Source organism: Hylobates moloch, unplaced genomic scaffold (assembly GCF_009828535.3).
Source record: "Hylobates moloch isolate HMO894 unplaced genomic scaffold, HMol_V3 SCAFFOLD_12, whole genome shotgun sequence".
Lineage (NCBI taxonomy): Eukaryota > Metazoa > Chordata > Mammalia > Primates > Hylobatidae > Hylobates > Hylobates moloch.
This window is the reverse complement of record NW_026652287.1, coordinates 43,042,689-43,068,600: the sequence shown is the minus strand read 5'-3', so window position 1 is coordinate 43,068,600 and position 25,912 is coordinate 43,042,689. Positions and strand designations below refer to the sequence as shown.

At 54.2% G+C, this 25,912-nt stretch overlaps 3 protein-coding genes and 2 non-coding genes across 6 annotated transcripts; 1 reads left to right on the top strand and 4 right to left on the bottom strand.

The window, feature by feature from the left end:
* The first annotated feature begins 12,169 nt into the window (after positions 1-12,169).
* On the top strand, positions 12,170-17,139 carry EIF3G (eukaryotic translation initiation factor 3 subunit G). The gene is made up of 11 exons (XM_032169617.2): positions 12,170-12,291; positions 12,432-12,478; positions 12,971-13,054; positions 13,162-13,250; positions 13,391-13,450; positions 14,916-15,020; positions 15,115-15,304; positions 16,052-16,159; positions 16,288-16,424; positions 16,525-16,631; positions 17,024-17,139. The coding sequence occupies exons 1-11, from the start codon at positions 12,272-12,274 to the stop codon at positions 17,037-17,039; spliced, it is 963 nt and encodes a 320-aa protein (XP_032025508.1). The 5' UTR covers positions 12,170-12,271; the 3' UTR covers positions 17,040-17,139.
* A 94-nt stretch (positions 17,140-17,233) lies between these two features.
* On the bottom strand, positions 17,234-20,465 carry P2RY11 (purinergic receptor P2Y11). Its single transcript, XM_032169616.2, has 2 exons — positions 20,418-20,465; positions 17,234-18,518 (listed from the first exon to the last, which is right to left on the bottom strand). The coding sequence occupies exons 1-2, from the start codon at positions 20,434-20,436 to the stop codon at positions 17,413-17,415; spliced, it is 1,125 nt and encodes a 374-aa protein (XP_032025507.1). The 5' UTR covers positions 20,437-20,465; the 3' UTR covers positions 17,234-17,412.
* Positions 20,146-25,908, bottom strand: PPAN (peter pan homolog). Of its 2 annotated transcripts, none has more exons than XM_032169614.2 (12): positions 25,719-25,803; positions 25,460-25,630; positions 24,522-24,623; positions 24,273-24,323; positions 23,993-24,163; positions 22,458-22,534; positions 22,125-22,232; positions 21,900-22,023; positions 21,745-21,823; positions 21,533-21,662; positions 21,291-21,460; positions 20,146-21,212 (listed from the first exon to the last, which is right to left on the bottom strand). In XM_032169614.2, the coding sequence occupies exons 1-12, from the start codon at positions 25,734-25,736 to the stop codon at positions 20,992-20,994; spliced, it is 1,422 nt and encodes a 473-aa protein (XP_032025505.1). In that variant the 5' UTR covers positions 25,737-25,803; the 3' UTR covers positions 20,146-20,991. The 2 variants fall into 2 exon arrangements, with proteins under 2 accessions (XP_032025505.1, XP_058281510.1); XM_058425527.1 differs by having other exon boundaries at positions 20,156-21,212; positions 22,125-22,229; positions 25,719-25,908.
* Positions 22,329-22,408, bottom strand: LOC116479803 (small nucleolar RNA U105B). Its single transcript, XR_004251108.1, has one exon. It is a non-coding gene; the product is annotated as a small nucleolar RNA U105B (small nucleolar RNA).
* LOC116479796 (small nucleolar RNA SNORD105) lies at positions 24,387-24,477 on the bottom strand. Its single transcript, XR_004251101.1, has one exon. It is a non-coding gene; the product is annotated as a small nucleolar RNA SNORD105 (small nucleolar RNA).
* Positions 25,909-25,912: the final 4 nt, after the last annotated feature.

Here is a 25,912-nt window from a genome sequence, read left to right as displayed (position 1 = left end):
GTATAATGAGTTTTCTTTTTCTGGATTCCGAGGCACCTTGATCAAGACAACTGAATCTTTGTACTAATGCATAGTGTGACCTTGTGAGAAAACAATTGCCCATGTACCTATTATCTTTTTTTATTTTCTATTTTTTTGAGACAGGAGTCTGTCACCCAGGCTGGAGTGCAGTGGCCTGATCTCCGCTCATGGCAACCTCCACCTCCTGGGTTCAAGTGATCCCCTGCCTCCGTGTAACTGGGACTACGGGAGTGTACCATCATATGTGGCTAATTCTTGTTTTTGTTTGTTTGTTTGTTTTTTGAGATGGAGTTTCACTCTTGTTGCCCAGGCTGGAGTGCAATGGCGCAATCTCGGCTCACTGCAGCCTCTACCTCCCAGGTTCAAGGGATCCTCCTGCCCCAGCCTCCCAAGTAGCTGGGATTACAGGCGTGTGCCTGGCGAATTTTTGTATTTTTGGTAGAGACGGAGTTTCACCATGTTGCCCAGGCTGTTCTCGAGCTCCTGACCTCAAGTGATCAGCCCACCTCAGCCTCCCAAAGTGTTGGGATTACAGGCGTGAGCCACCACACCAGGCCTAATTTTTACTTTTGTAGAGATGCAGTCTCACTATATTGCCCAGGCTGGTCTCAAACTCCTGGCCTCAAGCGATCCTCCCGCTTGGCCTCCTAAAGTGCTACAGTATGTGCCACCATACCCAGCCAATAGTGTCAATTTTTTTTTTTTTATGAGATGGAGTTGTGGTCTTGTTGCCCAGGCTGGAGTGCAATGGCATGATCTTGGCTCACTGCAACCTCTGCCTCCTGGGTTCAAGCGATTCTTCTGCCTCAGCCTTCCGAGTAGCTGAGATTACATAGGCGCCTACCACCACGCCCAGCTAATTTTAGTAGAGACAGGGTTTCACCATGTTGGCCAGGCCGATCTCAAACTCCCGAAAACAGGTGATCCACCCACCTTGGCCTCCAGAAGTGCTGGGATTACAGGCGTGAGCCACCGTGCCCGGTGATAGTGTCTATTAAGACTGCCTTTACAAAACTTAGTGGGACATGGTGGCACGTACCTGTAGTCCCAGCTACTCAGGAGCATGAAGTGGGAGAATCGCTTGAGCCCAGGAGGTGGAGGTTGCAGTAGCAATCTCGGCTCACTGCAACCGAGATTGTGCCACTGCACTCCAGCCTGGGTAACATAGCGAGACCCTGTCTCAAAAATAATCTGCTCTGGGTCGGGCACGGTGGCTCACGCCTGTAATTGCAGCACTTTGGGAGGCCCAGGCAGGTGGATCACCTGAGGTCAGGAGTTTAAGACCACTCTGGCCAACAGTGTGAAACCCCATCTCTAGTATAAATACAAAAATCAGCCAGGTGTGGTGGTACATGCCTGTAATCCCAGCTACTCAGGAGATTGAGGCAGAATTGCTTGAACCTGGGAGGCGGCAGCTGCAGTGAGCCACGATCGCGCCACCACACTCCAGCCTGGGCAACAAAGCAAGACTGTCTCGAAAAAAAAAAAAAAAAAACTGTCTTGCACCTCGAAGGTTGTCTTACCTAGGAATCTCTCTTGTTCCTCTATTTTTGAAAATTGGGGTAGAATATGAAATATGCAAGTCCTAAATGTTCAGCTTAAATTTCGAGAAGCGAATATAGCACTGTAGCCTACATCCTTATCAAGATAGAGAATGTCTCTGTCACCTCAGGTCACCTCGTGCCTCTTCCCACTTGATCTCTCCCTTCCCAGTCCCTGGGCAGCCTCCCATCCAGTTTTGTCTCCATAGATGACATTTGCCTGTTCAGGCCAGCATGGGCTCTTGTGTTTGGGATCTTTCAGCATAAATGCCTTTGGGATTCATCCATGCCATTAATACGTGTATCAGTTTTGTCCTTTTTAAAAATATATATATATATATTTTTAGAGGCAGGATCTTGCTCTGTTGCCCAGGCTGGAGTGCAGCGATGTTCTACTGCAGCCTTGATCTCCTGGGCTCAAGTGATCCTCCTGCCTCAGCCTCCTGAGTAGCTGGAACTACAGGTGCATGCCACCATGCCCAGCTAAGTTTTACATTTTTTTTTGTGGAGATGGGGTCTCACTGTGTTGCTCAGGGTGGTCTCAAACTCCTGGCCTCACATGATCCTCCCACCTCAGCTTCTGCAGTAGCTGGGACCACAGGCATGTGCTGCCATACCCAGCTAATTATTATTTTTATTTTTATTTATTTTTGAGACGGAATCTCACTCTGTCACCAGGCTGGAGTGCAGTGGTGTGATCTCAGCTCACTGCAACATCTGCCTCCTGGTTCAAGCTATTCTCATGCCTCAGTCTCCCGAGTAGCTGGGATTACAGGCCTGGCTAATTTCTATGTTTTTAGTAGAGATGGGGTTTCGCCATGTTGGCCAGGCTGGTCTCAGACTCCTGGGCTCAAGCGATCTGCCTGCCTCAGCCTCCCAAAGTGCTGAGATTACGGACATGAGCTACCACGCCTGGCAGCTGATTTTTATATTTTTTGTAGACAGGGTCTCGCTTTGTTGCCCAGGCTGGTCTCAGACTCCTGGGCTCAAGCGATCTGCCTGCCTTGGCATCCCCAAATGCTGGGATTATAGGCATGAACCACTGCACATGGACAAGAATATAATATATTAACTATACTCACTATGTTATACAATAAATCTCTTAGAATGCCTTTATTTGAATTTTTTTTCTTTATATTGTTTGGAAACAACTACAGTCTCAAGAGCAGTACATTGAATTGTGATGCAGGTCAGCCCTTTTTATCCAAGGGTTCCACCTCTGGCATTCAACCAACCATGAATTTAAAAATATTCAGAAAAAGTCCACAAAGTTCCAAAAAGCAAAACTTGTATTTGCCACTTACCAAGTACTATGTGGAATCCATGAGAATAAAGCAATGTGTAGACATTATGTCAGGTATTACAAATAATCCAGAGATGATATAAAGTACACAGGAGAGGCCGGGCGCGGTGGCTCACACCTGTAATCCCAACACTTTGGGAGGCCAAGGTAGGAGGAACACTTGAGGCCAGGAGTTCAAGACCAGCCTGGCCAACATGGTGAAATGCCCTCTCTACAAAAAATACAAAAATTTGCTGAGCATGGTGGCACACACCTGTAGTCCCAGCTACTCCAGAGGCTGAGATGGGCGGATCACTTGAGCCCAGCAGGTGGAGGTTGCATTGAGCCGAGATTGCGCTAGCCTGGGTGACAAAGCAAGACTCTGTCAAAAAGTAATGTACACAGGAGAATATGTGTAGTGTATATGCAAATACTATGCCATTTTATTTTATTTTATTTTATATTTTATATTTGAGACAGAGTCTCACTCTGTTGCCCAGGCTGGAGTGCAGTAGCACAATCTCGGCTCACTGCAACCTCTGCTTCCTGGGTTCAAGCGATTCTCCTGCCTCAGCCTCCCAAGTAACTGAGATTATAGGCATGCGCCACCACACCCGGCTAATTTTTTTGTATCTTTAGTAGAGATGGGGTTTCACCATGTTGGTCAAGCCGGTCTTGAACTCCTGACCTCAAATGATCCACCCACCTCAGCCTCCCAAAGTGCTGGAACTACAGGTGTGAGCCACCACGCCCGGTCTATGCCATTTTATATTAGGGATTTGAGCACATTCTGATTTTGGTACCACATGGGGTCCTAGAACCAATCCCCTGGGGATACTGAGGGATGGCTGGACATAGATTTGTATACACATGTGTATCCATATCTAGGCTACTTTTCTAGGAGTTGAATGACTGGGTTGAAACTTCAGAACTGGCACATCCGCTAAAAATCAAGCAGGTGTTTTATAGGGATTTCATTAACTTTGCAGACTTCTGGAAGAATTGACATGTTAATGACAAGCCTTCCTTACTAAGAACAGAGTTTGTCCTGTTTGTTCAGGAATTCCTTTGTGTCCACAGCTTTTCATCCAGATCTTATAGACTTCATCACTTGATTCCTAAGTATTTAGTCCCTTCATTACTAATATAAATGGGATGTTTTCTTGATTTCTAAACCGTGGTCCTTTGCCTACGGAGAGATGCTTCATTTGTATTGGCTGTGATTTTGTAAACTGTGTTTTTTGAACCTAACCAACTTGTTGAATTCCTTTTTTTTTGGTAATGGAGTCTCACTCTGTCACCCAAGCTGCAGTGCAGTGGCGCGATCTCTGCTCACTGCAACCTCCATCTTCGGGTTCAAGGGATTCTCCTGCCTGCTCCTGAGTAGCTGGGATTACAGGCATGGGCCATCACGCCCAGCTAATGTTTGTATTTTTAGTAGAGATGGGGTTTCACCATGTTGGCCAGGTTGGTCTCGAACTCCTGACCTCGGGTGATCCGCCTGCCTCAGCCTCCCAAAGTGCTAGGATTACAGGTGTGAGCCACTGCGCCTGGCCTGAATTTCTTTGTTTTTAATCCCACTTTTTCAGTGGTCACAGTTTCAGGTATACGATCCTTCACCAAGAACAACAAGTTGAGGATGTACTTTGGTGTAAGAATTAGAAACCATTGTCTTTTCTTTTTAGAGACAGGGTCTTCTTCTTTCACCCAGACTGGACTGCAGTAATGCAATCATAGCTCACTGCAGCCTCGAACTCCTTCGCTCCAGAGATCCTCCCACCTGTCTCTGGAGTAGCTGGGACTACAGGTATGTACCACCACGCCTAACTAATTTTTATTTTTATTTTTAGTAAAGATGAGTTCTTGCTATGTTGCCCAGGCTGGTCTCAAACTCCTGGGCTCCAATGATCGTCCCTCCTCATCTTCCCAAAGTGCTGGGATTACAGGTGTAAGCCACTGTGCCTGGCTTCTTTTCTTTTTCCTTTTAATGTATTTTTATTTTTTGTAAAGATGGCGTCTCACTGGGTTGCCCAGGCCGGTCTCCAGTGATTTCAATTCTTTTAAGTATAAAGCAGATGTGGAAGCGCTGGGTCATTTAGTAGTTCTATTTTTAATTTTTTGAGGAACCACCATACCATAGTTCATAGTGGAAGGCTGTTTTTTTATTGAAATAAACATGTAAGGCTGAGGTGCCTGTCTACTTCCCTAGAAAAACCACAGTAAGGACATTGCCATGTCTCCTTTCTGCCCGTTTTTTTGACTGTTACCACATCTGCATGTCCATCAATTTAGTATTTCCTTCTTTTTATTTCTATTTACTTTTTTTTTTTTTTGAGATGGAGTCTCTGTCGCCCAGGCTGGAGTGCAGTGGCACAATCTTGGTTCACTGCAACCTCCGCCTCCTGGGTTCAAGTGGTTCTCCTGCCTCAGCCTCCTTAGTAGCTGGGATTACAGGCATCCACCACACCCAGCTGTTTTTTTTGTTTTTTGTTTTTTGTTTTTTTTTGAAACAGTTACCTTCTTGTTGCCCAGGCTGGACTGCAATGGCAGGATCTCGGCTCACTGCAACCTCCGCCTCCTGGGTTCAAGCGATTCTCCTGCCTCAGCCTCCTGAGTGGCTGGGATTACAGGCATGCGCCACCACGCCCAGCTAATTTTGTATTTTTAGGAGACACAGGGATTCTCCATGTTGGTCAGGCTGGTCTCGAACTCCCAACCTCAGGTGATCCACCTGCCTTGGCCTCCCAAAGTGCTGGGATTACAGGCGTGAGCCACCATGCCTGGCCACAGCCAGCTGATTTTTGTATTTTTAGTAGAGATGGGGTTTCATCATGTTGGCCAGGCTCGTCTTGAACTCCTGACCTCAAGTGATCCTCCCACCTCGGCCTCCCAAAGTGCTGGGATTACAGGTGTGAGCCACCGCACGTGGCCTATTTTTATTTTTTTTTTAGAAAGTCTTGGCCGGGTGCAGCAGCTCACGCCTGTAATCCCAGCACTTTGGGAGGCCAAGCCAGGCGAATCACCTGAGTTTGGAGTTCAAGACTAGCCTGGCCAACATGGAGAAACCCCATCTCTACTAAAAATACAAAATTAGCCAGGCATGGTGGCGCATGCCTTGTAATTCCAGCTACTAGGGAAGCTGAGGCAGGAGAATCGCTTGAATCCGGGAGATGGAGGTTGCGGTGAGCTGAGATCGTGCCATTGCACTCCAGCCTAGGCAACAAGAGCAAAACTCCATCTCAAAAAAAAAAAAAAAAAAAAAGGAGTCTCGCTCCATCGCCCAGGCTGGAGTGCAGTGGCGCAGTATCGGTTCACAGCAACCTCCGCCTCCTGGATTCAAGGGATTGTCATGCCTCAGCCTCCCAAGCAGCTGGGATTACAGATCCCTGCCACCACACCTGGCTAATTTTTGTATTTTTAGTAGACACGGGGGTTTCGCTATGTTGGCCAGGCTGGTCTCAAATTCCTGACCTCAGGGGGTCCGCCTGCCTCGGCCTCCCAATGTGCTGGGATTACAGACGTGATCCACTGTGCCCGGCAGAAATAGGACCTTTAGAGAGAAAATTAAACCCAGGTGTGGTGGCTCATGCCTGTAATCCCAGCACGTTGGGAGGCCGTGGCAGGCAGACCACTTGAGATCAGAAGTTCGAGACCAGAAGTTTGGCCAACTTGGTGAAACCCTGTCTCTACTAGAAATATAAAAATTAGCCAGGTGTGGTGGCACACGCCTGTAGACCCAGCTACTCGGCAGGCTGAGGCAGGAGAATCACTGGAACCCAGGAGGCGGAGGTTGTCATTAGCTGAGATTGCACCACTGCACTCCAGCCTGGACTACAGAGTGAGATTTCACCTTAAAAAAAATAATTGGCCGGGCGTGGTGGCTCACGCTTGTAATCTCAGCACTTTGGGAGGCCGAGGCGGGCGGATCACGAGGTCAGGAGATCGAGACCACGGTGAAACCCCGTCTCTACTAAAAATATGGAAAAATTAGCCGGGTGTGGTGGCGGGCACCTGTAGTCCCAGCTACTTGGAGAGGCTGAGGCAGGAGAATGGTGTGAACCCGGGAGGCGGAGCTTGCAGTGAGCCGAGATTGCGCCACTGCACTCCAGCCTGGGTGACAGAGCAAGACTCCGTCTCAAAAAAAAAAAAAAAAAAATTAAAAAAAAAAAATTAAGTTTAAATGAGGTCATTAGGGTGGGCCCTAATCCAATATGACTGATGTCCTTAGAAGAAGAGTTTGGGACATAGGCACACACAGAGGAGGCCACATGAGGACAGAGGGAGGAGGTGCCCCCACCTCAGAAGAAACCAACCCTGCCGAGACTGTGATCTTGGACTTCCAGCCTCCAGAACTGAGAAAATAAATGTGTGCTGTTTAAGCCCCCTAGTCTGTGATATTTTGTTGTGGCAATGTGAGAGAAAGTAACTAATGTTAAGCTGGGTTTGCTCAATTCTGTTTTCCAGCGTAATTTCACAAAGCCCCTGACTCTGAGACACGTCTGCGCAGCTCTACAGAACGAGGCTTTGAAGACAAAACAGGATAGAGCACAGGGCACCCCATGTCTCTTGCCCGAGTCACTATATTCCTTAAATGAGTCTGGGCATGGTGGTTCATGCCTGTGATCCCAGCATTTTGGGAGACCAGGGCAAGAGCATCACCTTAGCCTGGGGAGGTTGAGGCTGCAGTGAGCTGTGATTGTGCCACTGCACAGCCTGGGTGACAGAGCAAGACCCTGTCTCAAAAAAAAAAAAAAGGCGTGCCGTGCGTGGTGGCTCATGCCTGTAATCTCAGCACTTTGGGAGGCCCAGGCAGGCGGATCACCTAAGGTCGGGAGTTTGAGACTACCCTGACCAATATGGAGAAACCCCATCTCTACTAAAAATACAAAATTAGCCAGGCGTGGTGGCGCGCATGCCTGTAATCCCAACTACTCAGGAGGCTGAGGCGGGAGAATCGCTTGAACCCAGGAGGCAGAGGTTGCAGTTGCAGTGAGCTGAGATCGCACCTCTGCACTCCAGCCTGGGCAACAGAGCAAGACTCCGTCTCAAAAAAAAAAAAAAAAAGGACCTGGGCCGGGCACGGTGGGTCATGCCAGTAATCCCAGCACTTTGGGAGGCCAAGGTGGGCAGACCACAAGGTCAGGAGATCAAGACCATCCTGGTTAACAAGGTGAAACCCCGTCTCTACTAAACATACAAAAATTAGCTGGGCATGGTGGGGGCGCCTGTAGTCCCAGCTACTCAGGAGGCTGAGGCAGGAGAATGGCGTGAACCTGGGAGGCGGAGCTTGCAGTGAGCCGAGATTGTGCCACTGCCCTCCAGCCTGGGCAACAGAGCGAGACTCCATCTCAAAAAAAAAAAAAAAAAAAGGACCCGGTTCAAACCTTTTCCTACACATAAAATAACATCTAATGGGGTTAGGGTATTACGCTTCTGTAATCTATAACCAGATGTACTCTTGCACCCAAACCTTGATGTGGCTCACACCTGTGTAATCCCAGCACTTGGCTCACTGCAGCCTCCACCTCCTGGGCTCCAGCGATTCTCCTGCCTCAGCCTCCTGAGTAACTGGGATTACGGACACACACCATCATGCTCAGGTAATTTTTGTATTTTTAATAGAGATGGGTTTTCACCATGTTTGCCAGGCTGGTCTTGAACTACTGACCTCAGGTCATCTGCCCGCCTTGGCCTCCCAAAGTGCTGGGATTACAGATATGAGCCACTGTGCTAGCCTCTTTCTTTTTTAGAGACAGGGTTTTTGCTCTGTCACCCAGGCCAGAGTGTAATGGCACAATCATAGCTCACTGCAGCCTTGACCTCCTGGGCTCAAGCAATCCTCCTACCTCAGCCTCCCAGGTAGCTGGGACTACAGGTGTGCATTACCACACCCAGCAATTTTTTGTGTGTAGTGATGGGGTCTCAGTGATGTTGCCTAGTCTGGTCTTGAACTCTTGGGCTCAAGAAATCTTTCTGCCTTGGCCTCCCAAAGTGCTGGGATTATAGGCACGAACCACAGTGCCCAGCCAAGAAATATATTTATATGTTACATCTCACATATATTACATAAATGCATATTATATATTAATACATGTCCAAAAATAATCTTTCCTTTCTTGGTGCCTTCTTTCCAAAGCATTCCTCATTAACAGGTTCTGATTCTTTTCAGGAAATGATTTGCATATATCTGCATATCTATGTGCTATTAAAGATTTACACAAATTGGTTCCTATAATATATGCCATTTTATATATCGCTTCCTCTTTTTTTTTTTTTTTGAGATGGAGTCTTGCTCTGTCGCCCAGGCTGCAGTGCAGTGGCGATTCTCCTGCCTCAGCCTCCCGAGTAGCTGGGATTACAGACGCCCACCACCATGGTCAGATTTTTTTTTTTTTGTATTTTTAGTAGAGACGGCATCTCACCACGTTGGCCAGGGTCTGGTCTTGAACTCCTGACCTCAGGTAATCCACTCACCTCGGCCTCCTGATTACAGGCGCCTGGCCTGTTTCCCTACAACATCTTTACTACCACTGGGTGATATCGAATTTTTAAAGCTTTGCCCAATCTGCTAGGTTGTTTGGATTTTGTGTTGCTAAGAGTACATTTGAGTAAGCTTGTAAAAATGTTTATCAGCCCTTTGGACCAGCTTCATATTTTCACCAATATAGCCAGGCCACCCTCCTGAAAGGCTGCAGCGGCGTGCCTCTCTTTCCTGCTCTCCAGCTAATGTTTTCCCTTCCACTTGGCTCTCTACAGACTTCTAGAATAATTTTTTCCACAAGAAAAGCTGGTGATATTCCAAACACTTCAGTGGCCTCCTCACTCACACCTCAGAGGATAAAAAGCATAAACTTTTTTTTGCTGTCTTCTTATTTATTTTTCTCAGGGCATTCTCCTTTACGAGTTTTGTTTTTTGTTTTGTTTTGTTTGTTGCGTGTGTGCGTGTGTGTGTGTGTGTGTGTGTGTGTGTGTGTGTGTGTGTTTGAGACAGGGTCTCGCTCTGTTGCCCAGGCTGAAGTACAGTCGCATGATCATGGCTCAACCTCCTTGGCTGAAGCTATTCTCCCACCTCAGCCTCCTGAGTATCTGGGACTACAGGCACACAGAACTATGCCCAGATGATTTTAAAAAAATTTTTTTTTTTTTTTAAGGGCCGGGGGCGGTGGCTCAAACCTGTAATCCCAGCACCTTGGGAGGCCAAGGTGGGCCCCCATCTCTACTAAACCGTCTACTAAAAACACAAAAATTGGCCGGGCGCGGTGGCTCAAGCCTGTAATCCCAGCACTTTGGGAGGCCTAGGCGGGCGGATCACGAGGTCAGGAGATCGAGACCATCCTGGCTAACACGGTGAAACCCCGTCTCTACTAAAAATACAAAAAATTAGCCGGGCGAGGTGGCGAGTGCCTGTAGTCCCAGCTACTCGGGAGGCTGAGGCAGGAGAATGGCGTGAACCCGGGAGGCAGGGCTTGCAGTGAGCCAAGATCGCGCCACTGCACTCCAGCCTGGGGGACAGAGAAAGACTCCGTCTCAAAACCAAAAAACAAAAAACAAAAAAAAACACAAAAATTAGCACGGCGTGGTGGTGGTAGTCTGTAATCCCAGCTATTCGGGAGGCTGAGGCAGGAGAATCACTAGAACCCGGAAGGCAGAAGTTGCAGTGAGCCGAGATTGCGCCACTGCACTCCAGCCTGGGCAACAGAGTGAGATGCCATCTCAAAAAAAACCCCCCAAAAACAAAAGTTTTTTTAGAGATGGGGGTCTCACTATGTGTTGCCTAGGCTGGTCGAACTCCAAGGCTGAACTGATCCTTCTGCCTCAGTCTCCCAAAGTTCTGGGATTACAGGCACGGGCCACCACACCCAGCTAATTTTTTGTATTTTTAGTAAAGACAGGGTTTCGGCATGTTGCCCAGGCTGGTCTCGAACTCCGGACTTCAAGAGATCTGCCCACCTTGGCCTCTGAAAGTGCTGGGATTACAGGCGTGAGCCACTGCATCTGGCATTGTCAGCTTTTTTTGTTCATTATCACTCTCCTTAGGAGAAAACCCGAATTATTCTAAAATTGAATTTACATCAACTAAATTAATTTCAATTTAATTACATTTAATATTTCCCTAAAGGCAGAAACTAAATACTTAGGAATAAATGTTGTCTGATAGAGCTGGCTTTGGAAGACCACAATACCTAAGATTTTTTTTCCTCCCTGAAAACCAGTTTTTTTCCCCTGGGGAGTCATCATGAATCACTTCATCTGAGGACGGTTGTGCTTAGAGCAAGGAGCTGAGCAATAAACAAGTAAATGCACAAAATTATACCGGAAAGCCAAGAACGCTACAAAGAAAAGAAGAGGGAGTGGCTGAGGGGAGGCCACTTGGCATCTGAATCATTGGGATCGGGAAAGAAGATAAGGAACAGTTTAAGCAAAAGGATGGTTTTCCCTGAGCTTTGGTTTCTTTTTTCTTTCTTTTTTTTTCTTTTTTAGAGACGGGGTCTCACTATGTTGCCCAGGCTTGTCTCAAACTCCTAGCCTCAAGCAATCCCCAACGCCTCAGTCTCCCAAATTGCGGGATTACAGGCAGGCGCCACTGCACCCAGTCTGAGCCTCAGTTTCTTCAGCTGTAAAATGGAAGTAATATCCTCCTCACCATGCTTCATATACAACAAGCACTCAATAAGTGAGCTTTATGATTATTATTATTTATTTTAATTTTACTTATTTTTCTGAGACGGAGTCTCACTCTGCAGCCCCAGGCTGGAGTGCAGTGGTGCGATCTCGGCTCACTGCAGCCTCCGCCTCCTGGGTTCAAGCGATTCTCCCGCCTCAGTCTCCCGAGTAGCTGGGATTACAGGTGCCCACCACCACGCCTGGCTAATTTTTTTTTTTTTTTTTTTTTTTTTTTTTGAGACGGTGTCTCGCTCTGTCGCCAGGCTGGAGTGCAGTGGCGCGATCTCGGCTCACTGCAACCTCCGCCTCCCGGGTTCAAGCGATTCTCCTGCCTCAGCCTCACGAGTAGCTGGAAATGCAGGCACGCACTACCACGCCCAGCTAATTTTTGTGTTTTTAGTAGTGACGGGGTTTCGCCACGTTGGCCAAGCTGGTCTCGAACTCCTTACCTCAGATGATCCTCCCGCCTCGACCTCCCAAAGTGCAGGGATTACAGGCTTGAGCCACCTCGCCCGGCCTATTTTAATTTTAAAGGTGAATAGGACCAGCCCTGAAATCAGCCTTTGCCGCGCTGGCCCTTCTCTGGTACCAGCAACGCTCAGTAGCACACACAGTCGCGTGCGCCTCCACCTCCGTCCGCAGGTGTCGCTGTGGATGCCGCGCCTGGGCCCCTCTAGGCGGCGACGGCGGCACCGGAAGTCTCGATTTTCACCCACTTCCGCCCTCTGGCCGGGCTTGGGCTGCGTGGAGAATACTTTTTGCGATGCCTACTGGAGACTTTGAGTGAGTCGGCGATCGCGGAAGGGGGCACGGAAGACCGTTGGGGTGCTGTGGGAAGTATTATGGGGCCTGGGTGCGCCGAGGCTGCGGCGGGCCGGGCCTGGCTGACTTAATCTTCGTTCCCCACACGTTTGTTTCCGCAGTTCGAAGCCCAGTTGGGCCGACCAGGTGGAGGAGGAGGGGGAGGACGGTAAGTGTGCCCGGTCGCCTGGGGTATTGGCGGCCAGGCCCGAGCCGGGTGACTGCCGCCTGCTTCCATCTCCCAGTCTGGCACCGTGTACCCCGTCACGGCCTGCCCCTGCCCCGCGCCATCCTCATTGGGACCCGCCTGTTGCCAACTCCAGGTGTTCCCCGGCGGGTCCCTCTTCCTCCCATGCCACTGCCCAAGTCCTCCCAGCTGTTCCCTTACTCCAGGGAGGAAGTTGTAATCTCCCGTCTCCTGTCTCTCTACTGGCGCCCGGTTGGCTTCATGGCCTGGCACCCACCTTCCTACGAGGGATCCCCCATCCTTGCCACTCCGAGTCCCCACAGGGCCATCCCATTGCGCTGCCTGGCCAGCCCTCTGCCCTTGGCCTGCCTTTCTCCGCTCTTGCTGTTGGCGTCATCCCAAAAGCCCTTCCATCGCAGCTGGGGAGCTCCTGCCCATGGAGCTGACCCCTCCTCCCTACGCTGCCTCTTGCAGACAAATGTGTCACCAGCGAGCTCCTCAAGGGGATCCCTCTGGCCACAGGTGACACCAGCCCAGAGCCAGAGCTACTGCCGGGAGGTGAGTGAGGACTGCCACTCCATGTCCGGGCTGCCTCTCCCTCCAGCCCTGCCGCTCCTGATCCCCATGACCCAGGGCTCAGTCCTCTGTTTTTCCCCTTCTCCCAGCTCCACTGCCGCCTCCCAAGGAGGTCATCAACGGAAACATAAAGACAGTGACAGAGTACAAGATAGATGAGGATGGCAAGAAGTTCAAGGTGAGGGTGGGGGGTGCAGGGAGTGGAGACCCTTGTGCTTGGGGGCCCTTAGACTGGAAGGGGGCGGGGTGTGTTGAGGAGGTTGATAAAGGAGATCCCTTGGTCCCAGGAGCCTGACCCTTCTCCCCTCCCATCCTCAGATTGTCCGCACCTTCAGGATTGAGACCCGGAAGGCTTCAAAGGCTGTCGCAAGGAGGAAGGTGAGGCTCTCCTTCCCCAGGGCTAACCTAGAGGAATTGGAAAACCGTGCTCCCGGACCTTTGTGTTTAGAGATGGGGCTTAACTCTTTTTTTGTTGTTTTTTGTTTTTGTTTTTGAGACAGAGTGTTGCTCTGTCCCCCAGGCTGAAGTGCAGTGGCGTGATCTCGACTCACTGCAACCTCCGCCTCCTGGGTTCAAGTGATTCTCCTGCCTCAGCCTCCCAAGTAGCTGGGGTTACAGGCATGCGCCACCACGCCCAGCAAATTTTTGTACTTTTAGTAGAGACGGGGTTTTGCCATGTTGGCCAGGCTGGTCTCGAACTCCTGACCTCACATGATCTGCCCACTTCGGCCTCCCAAAGTGTTGGGATTACAGGTGTGAGCCATCGCACCCGGCCGGGCTTAACTCTTTGTACCTATTTTGTTGAAGCTGAACTGAGGCCTGGGGTGCTTGCACTCTCTTGGGGCCCTGAAAAGTCCAAGGCACAGCAGTCGATAAATAGCAACTAAATAAATGATGATAAATATCTAATAAAAGTTCGATGATATCAAATTATATTAATAAATATCAAATAAATTCAATGGTAAATATCGAATAAAAGTTAGATTCTTTTAATTTTTTTAAAGACACAGGGTCTAGTTCTGTTGCCCAGGCTGGAGTACAGTGGCACGATCATAGCTTACTGCAGCCTTAAACTCCCAGGCTCAAGCCATCCTCCCACCCCACCCTCCTGAGTAGCTGAGATTACAGGTGTGCCCTGCCACACCGGCTAATTTTAATTGTTTGTAGAGATGGGGTTTCACTATGTTGCCTAGGCTGGTCTCCAGCTCCTGGGCTTAAGAGATCCTCCCACCTTCGCCTCTCAAAGTGCTGGGATTACAGGAGGGAGCCACTGCGCCCAGCCAGGGTTAGATTCTTATTCCTCTTGGCCTGTCAACCTGGAGGAATGGAGGCAGGAGGTGGTCGCAGCAGTTTTTGGAAGAAGCGTTAGCAATAAATACACTTAGAACAGCTTGCTGTGCACTTAATTTTAACATACCCCATGCCAAGCACCTTGCATGAAGTGTTTCTCATTCAGTCTCCTTAGGAGCCCAGGGAGGCAGGAAGCTTTTGTGGTTCCCGTTTTATAAGGGAGGAAGCTGAGGCTCAGGTTGTCTAACTCAAGGGCCCGGAGGTCTGGGTGGACCCCTGCACATCCCTGAGTATTGTGCCCTGGTGGGAGCTGGTCTGCCAGGCTGCACAGGCCCCATGCTGTGTAGCTGTCACCTGGAGCCCGAGGCTGACAGCTGCCCTGCTCAGGAAATGGGAACTGTCGCCAGGACTGTTCAGGGAGTGCTTGAGGAGGATGAAAATGGGGTTCGAGGCCCAGACACTCTGGGGGTGGCTGTTGTAGGTCTAGGGTATCCCACTGTGGAACCCGGCCTGCCCCTGCCCTCAGCTGTCCCCCATCCCTCCCTGAGCCCAGAATTGGAAGAAGTTCGGGAACTCAGAGTTTGACCCCCCGGGACCCAATGTGGCCACCACCACTGTCAGTGACGATGTCTCTATGACGTTCATCACCAGCAAAGAGGTAAGTGGGGCAATCAGGTGGGGCTGGCATCCTGGGGTGGGGGCAGAGGGGTGCCTCAGCTGCCTCTGAGCTCCCCCCAACCCGCCCCTGCCAGGACCTGAACTGCCAGGAGGAGGAGGACCCCATGAACAAACTCAAGGGCCAGAAGATCGTGTCCTGCCGCATCTGCAAGGGCGACCACTGGACCACCCGCTGCCCCTACAAGGACACGCTGGGGCCCATGCAGAAGGAGCTGGCCGAGCAGCTGGGCCTGTCTACCGGCGAGAAGGAGAAACTGCCGGGAGGTGCGGGGCTGGGGATGCTGGCTGCCATTGCGGGGGCGGGAGGGTCCTGCTGTCAGTGCACGGGTTCTGTCCCCACTGCTGCCTTAGTGCTGTCATCTCCCGCACGACAGCGCAGTGGGTTTGATGGCGCCAGACTCTCCTTGGGGCGTCTCTGCCTTCCTAATTGGCTGTACCTTCTATGGTTGGGAGACGGGTGTCTCCCATATATGTGCGACTTGGTAGCTGTGACTTTGCTGGTGGCCCTGTGACTGTCCTGATGAGCGGCTGTCTGTCGGCCCCAGGGTGCTGACCACCCCACCTTGTGTGTTCGCACTGTGTGTATAGTGTCTCTGTTGCATGCCTGTGGCTGTACCGTCCGAATTCTTTGGTGGGATTTGCTGGTGGCGAGTGTGAGAGTGGAGATGTGCGCTTGTCATCTACCATGAGAGGGGGACCTGGGCACTGTTCCTGTCGTGTGTCCCATGCCTGCCGTCACTGTGGATGTGAGGCTGCCGTCCCTGTTGCCCTCCCGCCCTCTCTGGGGTGGGATTGGGGCTCCTCCTCCTCCGCCAGTGTTGCCAGCTGGGAGCTCAAATGGTGTCAGCTTCTCAGGTGTCAACCTTGGTGTCCTCGTGCCCAACTGGCTGCCTGTGGCTTGGCACATAGTGCCTACGCTGGATCAGCACTGAAGCCCAAGCTTCCTGGGGCGGCTCTGTCCCCACGCCTGCGCCAGAGTGACGTTGAACTCGACTGTCTTTCCGTCCCCAGAGCTAGAGCCGGTGCAGGCCACGCAGAACAAGACAGGGAAGTATGTGCCGCCGAGCCTGCGCGATGGGGCCAGCCGCCGCGGGGAGTCCATGCAGCCCAACCGCAGAGGTGAGGGGCACCCCGACGCCAGGCTGGTGGGTAGGCACCTCCTGGCACCTCGTAATTATCCCCGAAGCGTGCACACGAGGGCCAGGCAGTGGCCTCCCCCTCACAGCCACCTCCCCTCTCCCACACAGCCGACGACAACGCCACCATCCGTGTCACCAACTTGTCAGAGGACACGCGTGAGACTGACCTGCAGGAGCTCTTCCGGCCTTTCGGCTCCATCTCCCGCATCTACTTGGCTAAGGACAAGACCACTGGCCAGTCCAAGGTGGGCAGGCAGGCAGGCGCGGCGGGGCTGTGTGAGGGTCACCTGTCCTAGGGTCGCCTGTCCTAGCTCATGCCCCTGACCCTATCCCGCCCCTCCACAGGGCTTCGCCTTCATCAGCTTCCACCGCCGTGAGGATGCCGCGCGCGCCATTGCCGGGGTGTCCGGCTTTGGCTACGACCACCTCATCCTCAACGTCGAATGGGCCAAGTAAGACTCCACCCCCACCCCCCGCCCCGCCCCGCCCGACCTCTCCCTCCCCCAGCCCCTGCTCCCTGCCTCGTCCCAGCACCTTCACGGAGCATTGGGCCAACCAATAGCCCTGAGCCAATTTAACAGTCCCCCAGCTGGTTTTGAGGGGACAGTCCTTTATTGTCTTTTTCTAAAACCTGGCAGAGGGGCGGAGGGGTGGCAGCTCTTGTGCCTGGGGTCCCTGCCAGTCCATGGGCCAGGCCTGGAGACTGGCCATCTGGCTCCGTGCCCGCTTTGTCCTCACATTACCCCGTCCTTCTCTGCCCACCCACCCCCAAGATGCCACTTGGGTGTCTGGGGTCTTGGGGTGACCCCAGAGGTCTCATACCTGCCACCCTCCCATACCCCAGGCCGTCCACCAACTAAGCCAGCTGCCACTGCGTGCTCAGCCCAGGACCCTTGGCGACAGAAGGCAGCCTCCGAGAGCGCGGGCTCCAAGCGCAATAAAGCAGCTCCACTCTCTCTACTTGGTTCTTTTTGTTCTTTCGTCTCCCGTCCTGTGGTGGGGGCCAGCGCCTCCCCTCCCCTGGGCGTGGTTTGGTCCGACCCTGCAGGGAGCCCTGTGGCTAGCGCTGTGGGTGGGAAAGGCGACTGCTCCTGCCTGGGCTGCAGCTGGGCCTGACCTGGCCGCAACCACAGGTGTCGCTTTTTGGGGGAAGGGGCGCGTTGGGGCTGGGGCCCTGCCCTCAGGGTGCTCCAGCAACACCTGGGGTGAGGAGGCGGCTTCTGCTAGGCCACGTCACGGGCTCAGCTCGTGGGACTGGGGCTCCGACGGTTTAGGGGCGGCTGTGGCATTGAGGGGCAGGGCTTTGCCGGTGCTCTTGGCGTCCTTTGGGTTCCAGCTGTCCCTGTAGCCGGGACAGTGTCGGCGGCAGCAGCCCAGGCTGGGCACCGCGGCCATGTAGAGTAGCGGGTGGACACAGAAGGCCAGGGGCATGAGGCCCCGCATCACCTGGTAGCCCACGTAGGGCCCCAGCTCCAGGGCTGCCGTGGCCTGGGCCATGTCTGCAAAGCTTGGGCAGCGGGTGCTCCAGCGCTGCCGAGCATCCACGTTGAGCACCCGCATGATGTGGTAGGGCACATAGGAGCTGGCGTAGAGGGCCACACCACTGGCCACCAATGCTGCCACACGCAGCTTCTCAGCCACAGTCATGCCTGGGCTGCGTAGCACGGCCCGTCCGAGGGCGCCGTAGGCTGCCAGCGTGAGCAGCAGTGGCAGGCCGCAACCCAGCCCCGCCAGCGCCAGGCTGTAAGCTCTGTAGGCCGCTAGCGTGTGGCCTGCTGTCCCCATACACTTGATGCAGGCCTCGGGCCTGGCCACGCTGCAGTTGCCCGCCCCCTGCTGCGGCCTCTTCAGGTGGGAGAAGCTGAGTGTGGGCGTGGCCAGCAGGGCGGCCAGGACCCAGCCGGTGGCGCTCACAGCCCAGGCATGCTTGGGTCGCAGGTGGCTTCGGGCAAAGAAGGGGTGCACGATGCCCAGGTAGCGGTTGAGGCTGATGCAGGTGATGAAGATGACGCTGCCCAGCAGGTTGCAGGTGAAGAGGAAGCGCTCCAGGCGGCATGCGGCCTCCCCATAGCGCCAGTGCTTGGGGGGATAGAGGTAGGCGGCCAGCGGGGGCAGCGTCAGGGCGCAGAGCAGGTCGCTGACCGCCAGCTGGACCGAGAAGACCACGGCGGGGTGCCACGGGCGCTGCTCCCGGGTGCTGAAGCGGTACAGGGCCAGGCCATTGCTGGCCACGGCCACCAGGAACTCAACCACCAGTATGGGCCACAGAAAGTCCCCCTGGAACCCACTGAGAATGTTGTCGGCAGCTGCCAAGAAGTTGGCAGGGCAAGACGTGGCACCTGTGGGCAGAAGGTGTCACCAGCTGAGCCCTATTCCCCCATAAGGCGGCTCCTGCTATCCCGAGAGCCCATGTCTGCCATGGCATGGATCCCTTGACACGAGTTCTTTCCCCTCCCTGGAAGGGGAACGGGCTCCACTCCTTTATATGGACAGGATTGGGGCTCAGAGCCAGGGTTCTGCATTGGGCCCCGATGGACCAGCTTAGGCGGTCCAGGCAGTCTTGGAGCTCAAGGTCCACTGGTAACACGGGCAGCGGCCACCCTGCTCCCCCACCATACCTGGCCCCACTAGAGGCCTCCTCCCCAAAGTCCAGCCCCAGCAAGGCCTGCCGGCTCCACTTCAGATCTGTGCCGTCCGAAGCCCCGCGGGGGTCCAGCCCCCACCCTGCCCTGACCTCGGCACCTGCCGCCGCCCACAGCCTCTTCTCCCTGTGGCCACCAGAGGGCACCCGCGAGCGCCGGAGTCCTGTCCCATCCTTTTGCTTCCAGGTGCTCACACTTGGCTAGGGAGTTGCCGCCAAAAAGCCAGACTCACCCCACAAGGTCCCACAAGAGTGCTCCCGCCCGCCATACCCCTCAGTGCCACCCACTGTGCTCCGCGATTCACTCCCTCGCACCAGCCCACCCAGGCTTCTTGGCTGCTCTTGCAGACCTGTGCCTTGATACCTTCGCACCCATTTTTTTTTTTTTTTTTTTTGAGACAGAGTCTCGCTCTCATCACCCAGGCTGGAGTGCAATGATTCGATATCAGCTCACTGCAATCTCTGCCTGCCTCCCGGGTTCAAGTGATTCTCTTGCCTCAGCTTCCTGAGTATTTGGGACTACAGGCACCCACCACCAGGCCTGGTTTAATTTTAAATTTTCTATTTTTAGTAGAGATGGGGTTTCCCCACGTTGGCCAGGAGGTCTCGAATTCCTGACCTCAGATCTGCCCGCCTCAGCCTCCCAAAGTGCTGGGATTACAGGCGTGAGCCACCGCCCCCAGCCACACCGACATTCTTGAAGCTCCTTTTCCCACGTCCGTGGTCCTGCCTGTGAGAGGCCCCAAGGCCACCCTAACCACTGTGACAACAGCCCTCGTGCCCTCCACTCTCCCTTCCCTGCGGTATTTTCCCCCATACCCTGTGCCCCCACCTGATGACGGTGAGAAAAATCTCCCTCCTTCGGGAGGATGGGGGGGCCCTGCTTACCCACTACTGGCACCAGTGCTCACCACAGTGCCCAGGGCACAGCAGCACAGGGGCACTCACTCCTTGTGCACCCCACTCCTGCCTCTGCAGGCTGGGGACAGGCTTCTCCGGAGGAGCCTCCCCGCTCCCAACGCCAGCCTGCTCAGGGAGGAAGTGTCGTCTAGACCTGGCTTTTTTTCGAGACAGGATTTCACTGTCACCGAGGCTGAGGTGCAGTGGTGCAATCCCAGCTCAGTGCAGTCTTGACCTCCTGGGGTCAAGTGACCCTCCTGCCTCAGCTTCCCGAGTAGCTGGAATCACAGGCTCGTGCCACCACACCCAGCCTTGATCTAGGTTTTTTTGAGATGGAGTTTCCCTCATTGCCCAAGCTGGAGTGCAATAGTGCAATCTCGGGTCATGGCAACCTCCACCTCCCGGGTTTAAGTGATTCTCCTGTCTCAGCCTCCTGAGTAGCTGGGATTACAGGCATGTGCCACCAGGCCCAACTAATTTTTTATTTCTAGTAGAGACAGGGTTTCTCCTTGTTGGTCAGGGTGGTCTCAAACCCCTGACCTCGTCTTCTGCCCGCCTCGACCTCCCAAAGTGCTGGGATTACAGGCATGAGCCACTGTGCCCAGCCCCAGACCTAGGTGTTTTACCAATACCCACTGGCCCCACCTCCTGGCAATCTGCAGACCTCCTGGAGACAGCCAACATGCCTTCTCCTTACCCGAGACGTTGGCTGCCATGCTCCCGTGCCGAGAATCAGCCTGTGTCTGCTACCCAGTTCCCCAGCCCCTCCCCCAGTCACCAGTGGCTTAGCGGGCCCTGCCCCAGCCCCGCCCCCAGTTCCTGGCCCAGCCAGCAGAACAGGCCAGGGTGCCTTTCCACCCACGTTTCCTTCCTCATTGTGCCACAGCCCTACTGAGGTTCAAGCTCATCTGCTGAAAGCATGACCTGTCTGCTTGCAGGGCTCTTTGGTGGATTGTGGGGAGGGGCCACTCATGCCTGCTGCTGCCACCAATGAAACCAACCCTGTGCAGGGTAGGGGAGAGACCCAGCTTCCAGGAAGAAACCAGGTGGGAGGGACTCTCAGGTGTCGCCGGCCCAGGCCTCTCTGGGTTGCTTTGTAGGGCTCCAGAATGCCCCATCCCAAATGCTGACATGGACCCCTGGCCAGTTCAGTTCTTTATTGGAGTGGAAAGGTTGGGGACACAACTCCTTTATGAAAGGAAACCGAGGGCCACGTCTCGGGCCCCAATCTGGGGCGTTCAATCCATCCGCTGCTCCGGTGTGGCTTGGGCTCAGGCCACTCTCTTCCGTGGGCGGCCCCGGCCCTGGCCTCGCCTACCATCCCGGGAAGCCCCTCTGGGCCCCCGCCTGGCCTGGGCTCCCTGGGGCTTGTCCTTGGGCTTGGGAAACTTCTGGTCACAAAGGCGACCCCTGCCTCGATCCATTTCCCGCCGCTTCCGCTTCTGCCCTGGAGACTTGGTGAGCCGTTTCTGCTTGGCCTCGGGGAACAGGTCTGTGGGGAGAGACAGTGTCAGGGCCCCCAGGGACAAGGACAGGCTCTGGGTGCCCTGCTGCAGACCCCACTCCATACCCTCACTGGGCGCCTCGCCCACCGCCTGGCAGAAATACTCGACGTCATCATCTTCCTGTTCATCATCGTCCTCACCCAACCCCAGGCTCGCCGTCCTTGAAGGGATCCCATAGACCTCTTCATCACCACTCCCGACCCGTGCCTTCTTCATGCCCTCCAGGCTCTTCTTCCTGGAGGAGGGCGTGGGGGGTCAATGTGGCCGCCCATCCCAGGGACCCCCCTCAGCCCCGCCCTTCCCGGACCTGTGGGCCTCCCGCTGCTCCTGCTTGCGCTGCACGTTCTGGGCCTGCTGGGCCTGCCTCTGCGCCTTCAGCCGCAGCTTCTTCTCCTTGGCTTCCAGGATGGCCTGCAGCTCCTCCTCCGTCTTGTGCACTGAGCCAGGAGACGCGGGTCACCAAGATCCGGGTGCAGCTCCACACCCATGACCCCCCACCCCCGCGGGCCCTGGCCTCACCAAAACTGTGGAACATCACTTTGCCCTCCCCGACGCCCTCCTGGACCTTGATGAGCTGCAGTGTCATCCGCGGGCCGATCTGGGGGGACGAGGGAGAAGTGTCAGCCCATCGTTGGGACTGGCGGACCCTCGGGGTCCCCTGCCCTGGGCCTCACCTCGGTGAGCCGCACTGCACTCTGCTGGGCCCGCATGTTGCCACGGCCGGCGACAGCCTGAGGCAGCTCTGTGATGTTGTGGTCGCCGTCAGGCTCTGCCTCGCTCTCCGACAGCCCCGCGCCCCTGTGTATAGGACATACACGGCTCAGTGGGGGAGCTCAGGCTCCCAGGCCTGTTCTGGGGTCCCCGGGCCGCGGTGGCCTTCCGCCCCATGCCCTCCTCACGTGGCCAGCAGCTCGCTGATGTCCTGCAGGCGGCTCATGTTGGGGAACTTCTCCTGGAGAAGCTTCTTCATCCCACGACTCGCGCCCACAGGAACGACTTTGATGCTACTGCATGAACATGAGTGGACGGTTAAGGGGGTGGTCGGGGGCAAGTGGATGGTCAGCGGTCACGTGACAGGGCTGGTGGTCCCCATCTCACCCTTCCCACAGTGCATCAGGGCGTTTACTTTGAGACAGAGCAATCACAGAGTCTCAGCAGGAGTGCTGTCATCAGCTGCACGTGGAGGCCCCCACTCGGCACCCCCTCATCTCCCATCCTGCTGGGACACTCACTAGTGGCGGAAGTCCAGCTCCTGGGAGTCGGGATTGTAGTCGATGAGGAGGCAGCGCTTGATGGTGTTCAGGTTCACCTAGAAGGTGAGGAAGACACCATACTCCAGTAGACTCATGGCAAAGTTTGGGGAAGTAGGGGCTTTGGGGGATACACACACTGTTCGTGGACTGTGACACTGGCTAGAAATGCTGCTTCCAGCTCGTACCTGCAGTTTCAGCTACTCCAGAGGCTGAAGTGGGGGGACTGCCTGAGCCCAGGAGTTCAAAACCAGCCTGGGCAACACAGCGAGTCTCCACGTCTACAAAAAGTAGATGGAAAAATGAGTTGGACGTGGTGGCACATGCCTGTAGTCTCAGCTACTCAGGAAGCGGAAGCTGCAGGATTGCTTGTGCCCAGGAGTTCAAGACCAACGTACAGAGACCCCATAATCCCAGCACTTCGGGAGCCTGAGGCGGGCGGATCATGAGGTCAGGAGATCGAGATCATCCTGGCTAACACGATGAAATCCTGTCTCTACTAAAAATACAAAAAAATCAGCTGGAGCATGGTGGTGGGCGCCTGTAGTCCCAGCTATTAGGGAGGCTGAGGCAGGAGAATGGCATGAACCCGGGAGGCAGAGCTTGCAGTGAGATGAGATCGCGCCACTGCACTCTAGCCTGGGCAATAGAGCGAGACTCTGTCTCAAAAAAAAAAAAAAAAAAGCTTAAGAAGAAATCCTGGTCCCAGAGCCTGTATTAGACTCCCTGATGACTGATATCTTATATAATTTGTAAGTCCCATCTGAGAATCACTAGGGACAAGGATTAGGAGCTAGGACTCAGGAGCCACATGAAATTAAAAATCCAGTCCTGCCCCCTGCAATCTAAACTTAGCATCTCTGCCAGCCTCAGTTTTGCTTTTTTTTTTTTTTTTTTTTGAGACAGTGTCTCACTTTGTCACCCAGGATGGAGCAGAGTGGTGTAAACACAACTCACTGCAGCCTCGACCTCCTGGGCTCAGGTGATCCTCCCACCTCAGCCTCCCCAGTAGCTGGTACTACAGGCATGCACCACCACACCGGGCTTTTTAAAAACCTACTTTTTGTAGACATGGGGTCTCGCTATGTTGCACAGGCTGATCTCAAAGTCTTGGCTTCAAGCGATACTCCCGCCTCGCCCTCCCAAAGTACTGGGATTACAGGCCCGAGCCATAGCACTGGGCCCGCAGCTTCCCTCCGTAAAACAGGGCCACGAGAACAGATGCTACGATACTGCTCAGCCCAGCACTCGACACACGCGGGAAATAGAGCTCCATCAGTATTTCTTTCCACCTGCTGGAAAAGGCACAGCTTGCGGGATGGGGAGCGCTGGGGGCATCTCTGGACACTTTTGCCCAGCATCATCACACACAGGAGTGGGATTTGACCTCAGGACTCAGCAGACCCAGGAGCTCTCAGCCTCAGCGCTGGGAGGAGTGAGCAATCCATCTGAGGGCCTGTGGCACCTCTACCTGCTGCACCCCCCACATACGTGCCACCTTGCCAGGCCAGACCCACCTTGTGCACATTGATGGAGGGGAACAGGTTCTGGAACATGGTGGCCATGAGCTTCACATGCATGCCATGGGGGCCAAAGCTGTTGAGTACCAGGAGGGGTGGGTGGGCAAACTGCTGCTCATGCATGCGGTGCCGGCGCAGGGAGGAGACCACATCACGCACCAGCGAGTACTGTAGGGCAGGAGCGAGGAGGGGGTGACCACCAACCACACATGGCTGTGGACACCCCCAAGTCCAGCTCTCACCCCACATGGCTTTGTACCACCTCCACCCCTCTCACCTTCTTGACCTGGAAGGTCAAGGTGGGGCCTCCTGGGAGGCGCATCAGCTTCTGCAGGAGAAGAAAAGATCAGTGACGCTGCAAGGGTCTAGCAGAGGAGCCCGCGAGTAGGCACCTTTGCCCCATATCTTCTTCAGAGCGTTTACTTTGAAGCCAGAAATCACAGCAGCTCAGAGGCATATGTGTTCATCATGAGAGACAGGGGAAGTGGGGGTCTGGGGGAAATGAAGGGTGAGGGCGTTTACTCACAAAGTAGACATTGGTCTCTGTTTTGCTCAGGATCAGAAAGTGTGTGACCCCGAGGGGCCCAGCCACTGCCACGCAGTCCTTCAGCGAGTTCTTCTTACGAACCTGGAAATGACAAAAAGAAAAAGAGAAAACATAGCTTATCCCTTGTTGCGACGACTATAAGCTGACAGTGCAGATCCTGTTATGGTCTGTCTTGCATCTGACCCTTTCAACAAGCCCAGAGAAGCAAAAAGATCTTAGCCTTTAGAGTCAATCGGACGCGGATTTGAGTTCTAACTCTGTCTCTTGCTCACAGCGCATCTTCCCATTGACAAATGAGCGAACTCAGGCCCAGGGAGGTTAGGTAACTTGCTTCAGGTACTGAGGAGAAATCAGCTTCCAACCCTGCTTTGCTGCCTCCAGATTCTAGTCTCTCTTTTTTTTTCTAACACGGTCTCCTCCTGTCGCCCAGGCTGGAGTGAAGTGGCACGATCTCGATTCACTGCAGCCTTAATTTCCTGGGCTCAAGGAATCCTCCCACCTCAGCCTCCCGAGTAGCTGGGACCACAGGCGCGCACCACCACATCCGACTAATTTTTCTATTTTTTGTAAAGACGGGGTTTTGCCATGCTGCCCAGGCTGGTCTCGAATTCCTGGGCTCAAGTGATCCTCCCGCCTCAGCTTCCCCAAATGCTGGGAATACAGGCATGAGCCACCACGCCCGGCTCCAGATTCCAGTCTTAACCGTCAGGCTTAGGCGACCAACTATCTCCCAAGCTGCGCGCCCTCACTCCAGCCCAGCAAAAGCCCTGAAAGACAGAGATGATGCTCCCCATGAGGGTCCCTTTTTCCAGCCGGGGAGACTAAGGCCTCCCACAGTTTTATAGCGGGAGCCATTACTGCAGCTACGAAGACTAGGCCGAGGGTGGGTGGAGGCGGGCTGGGGGTGGGGTACAGACCTGCAGACGGCTGGCAGTGAGCGGCTCCATGACCCGCCGCACGTCCAGACTGAGCTGCCGGATGTTGCGACCCGTGCAGCCCCGCGTGAACACGAACGAGTGCGGGTTCGCGGCATAGGCCTCGAGGTTGCGGAGCTGTGCCTGGGCGCGGGCGCGCTTCTGGTGCCGGGACTGCGGCGGCGAGAGACAAACGGTGAGCGCCGCGACCTCGGCCGGGACCCCACCTGCGCCACCTGCCTCCCAAGCTGCGGACCCTTACCCTCCCTGACTGGCCCATGCTGCTGTGTCCTCCACGAGGCCTCCTGCGTCCGCCGCTTCCGGCGCCGCGCAGCTCACTTCCGGCGCCTGAGAGCCTGCACGGCGTAGTGACGTCATCAAGCGGGCCTGCGCACTAGTGGCCTCTGGGAGCGGGGAGGGGCAATCAGATGGAGCGGTTGCTATGGAGACACGGGT

Coding starts and splice junctions, on each gene's coding strand:
- EIF3G (XM_032169617.2), top strand. CDS start 12,272: ATGCCTACTGGAGACTTTGA. Junction 13,451..14,915: donor AGGCTGTCGCAAGGAGGAAG/GTGAGGCTCTCC, acceptor CCCTGAGCCCAG/AATTGGAAGAAGTTCGGGAA. Junction 15,021..15,114: donor CGTTCATCACCAGCAAAGAG/GTAAGTGGGGCA, acceptor CGCCCCTGCCAG/GACCTGAACTGCCAGGAGGA.
- PPAN (XM_032169614.2), bottom strand. Junction 21,663..21,744: donor AGTGATGTTCCACAGTTTTG/GTGAGGCCAGGG, acceptor CTCCTGGCTCAG/TGCACAAGACGGAGGAGGAG. Junction 21,461..21,532: donor GAGCAGCGGGAGGCCCACAG/GTCCGGGAAGGG, acceptor GCCCTCCTCCAG/GAAGAAGAGCCTGGAGGGCA.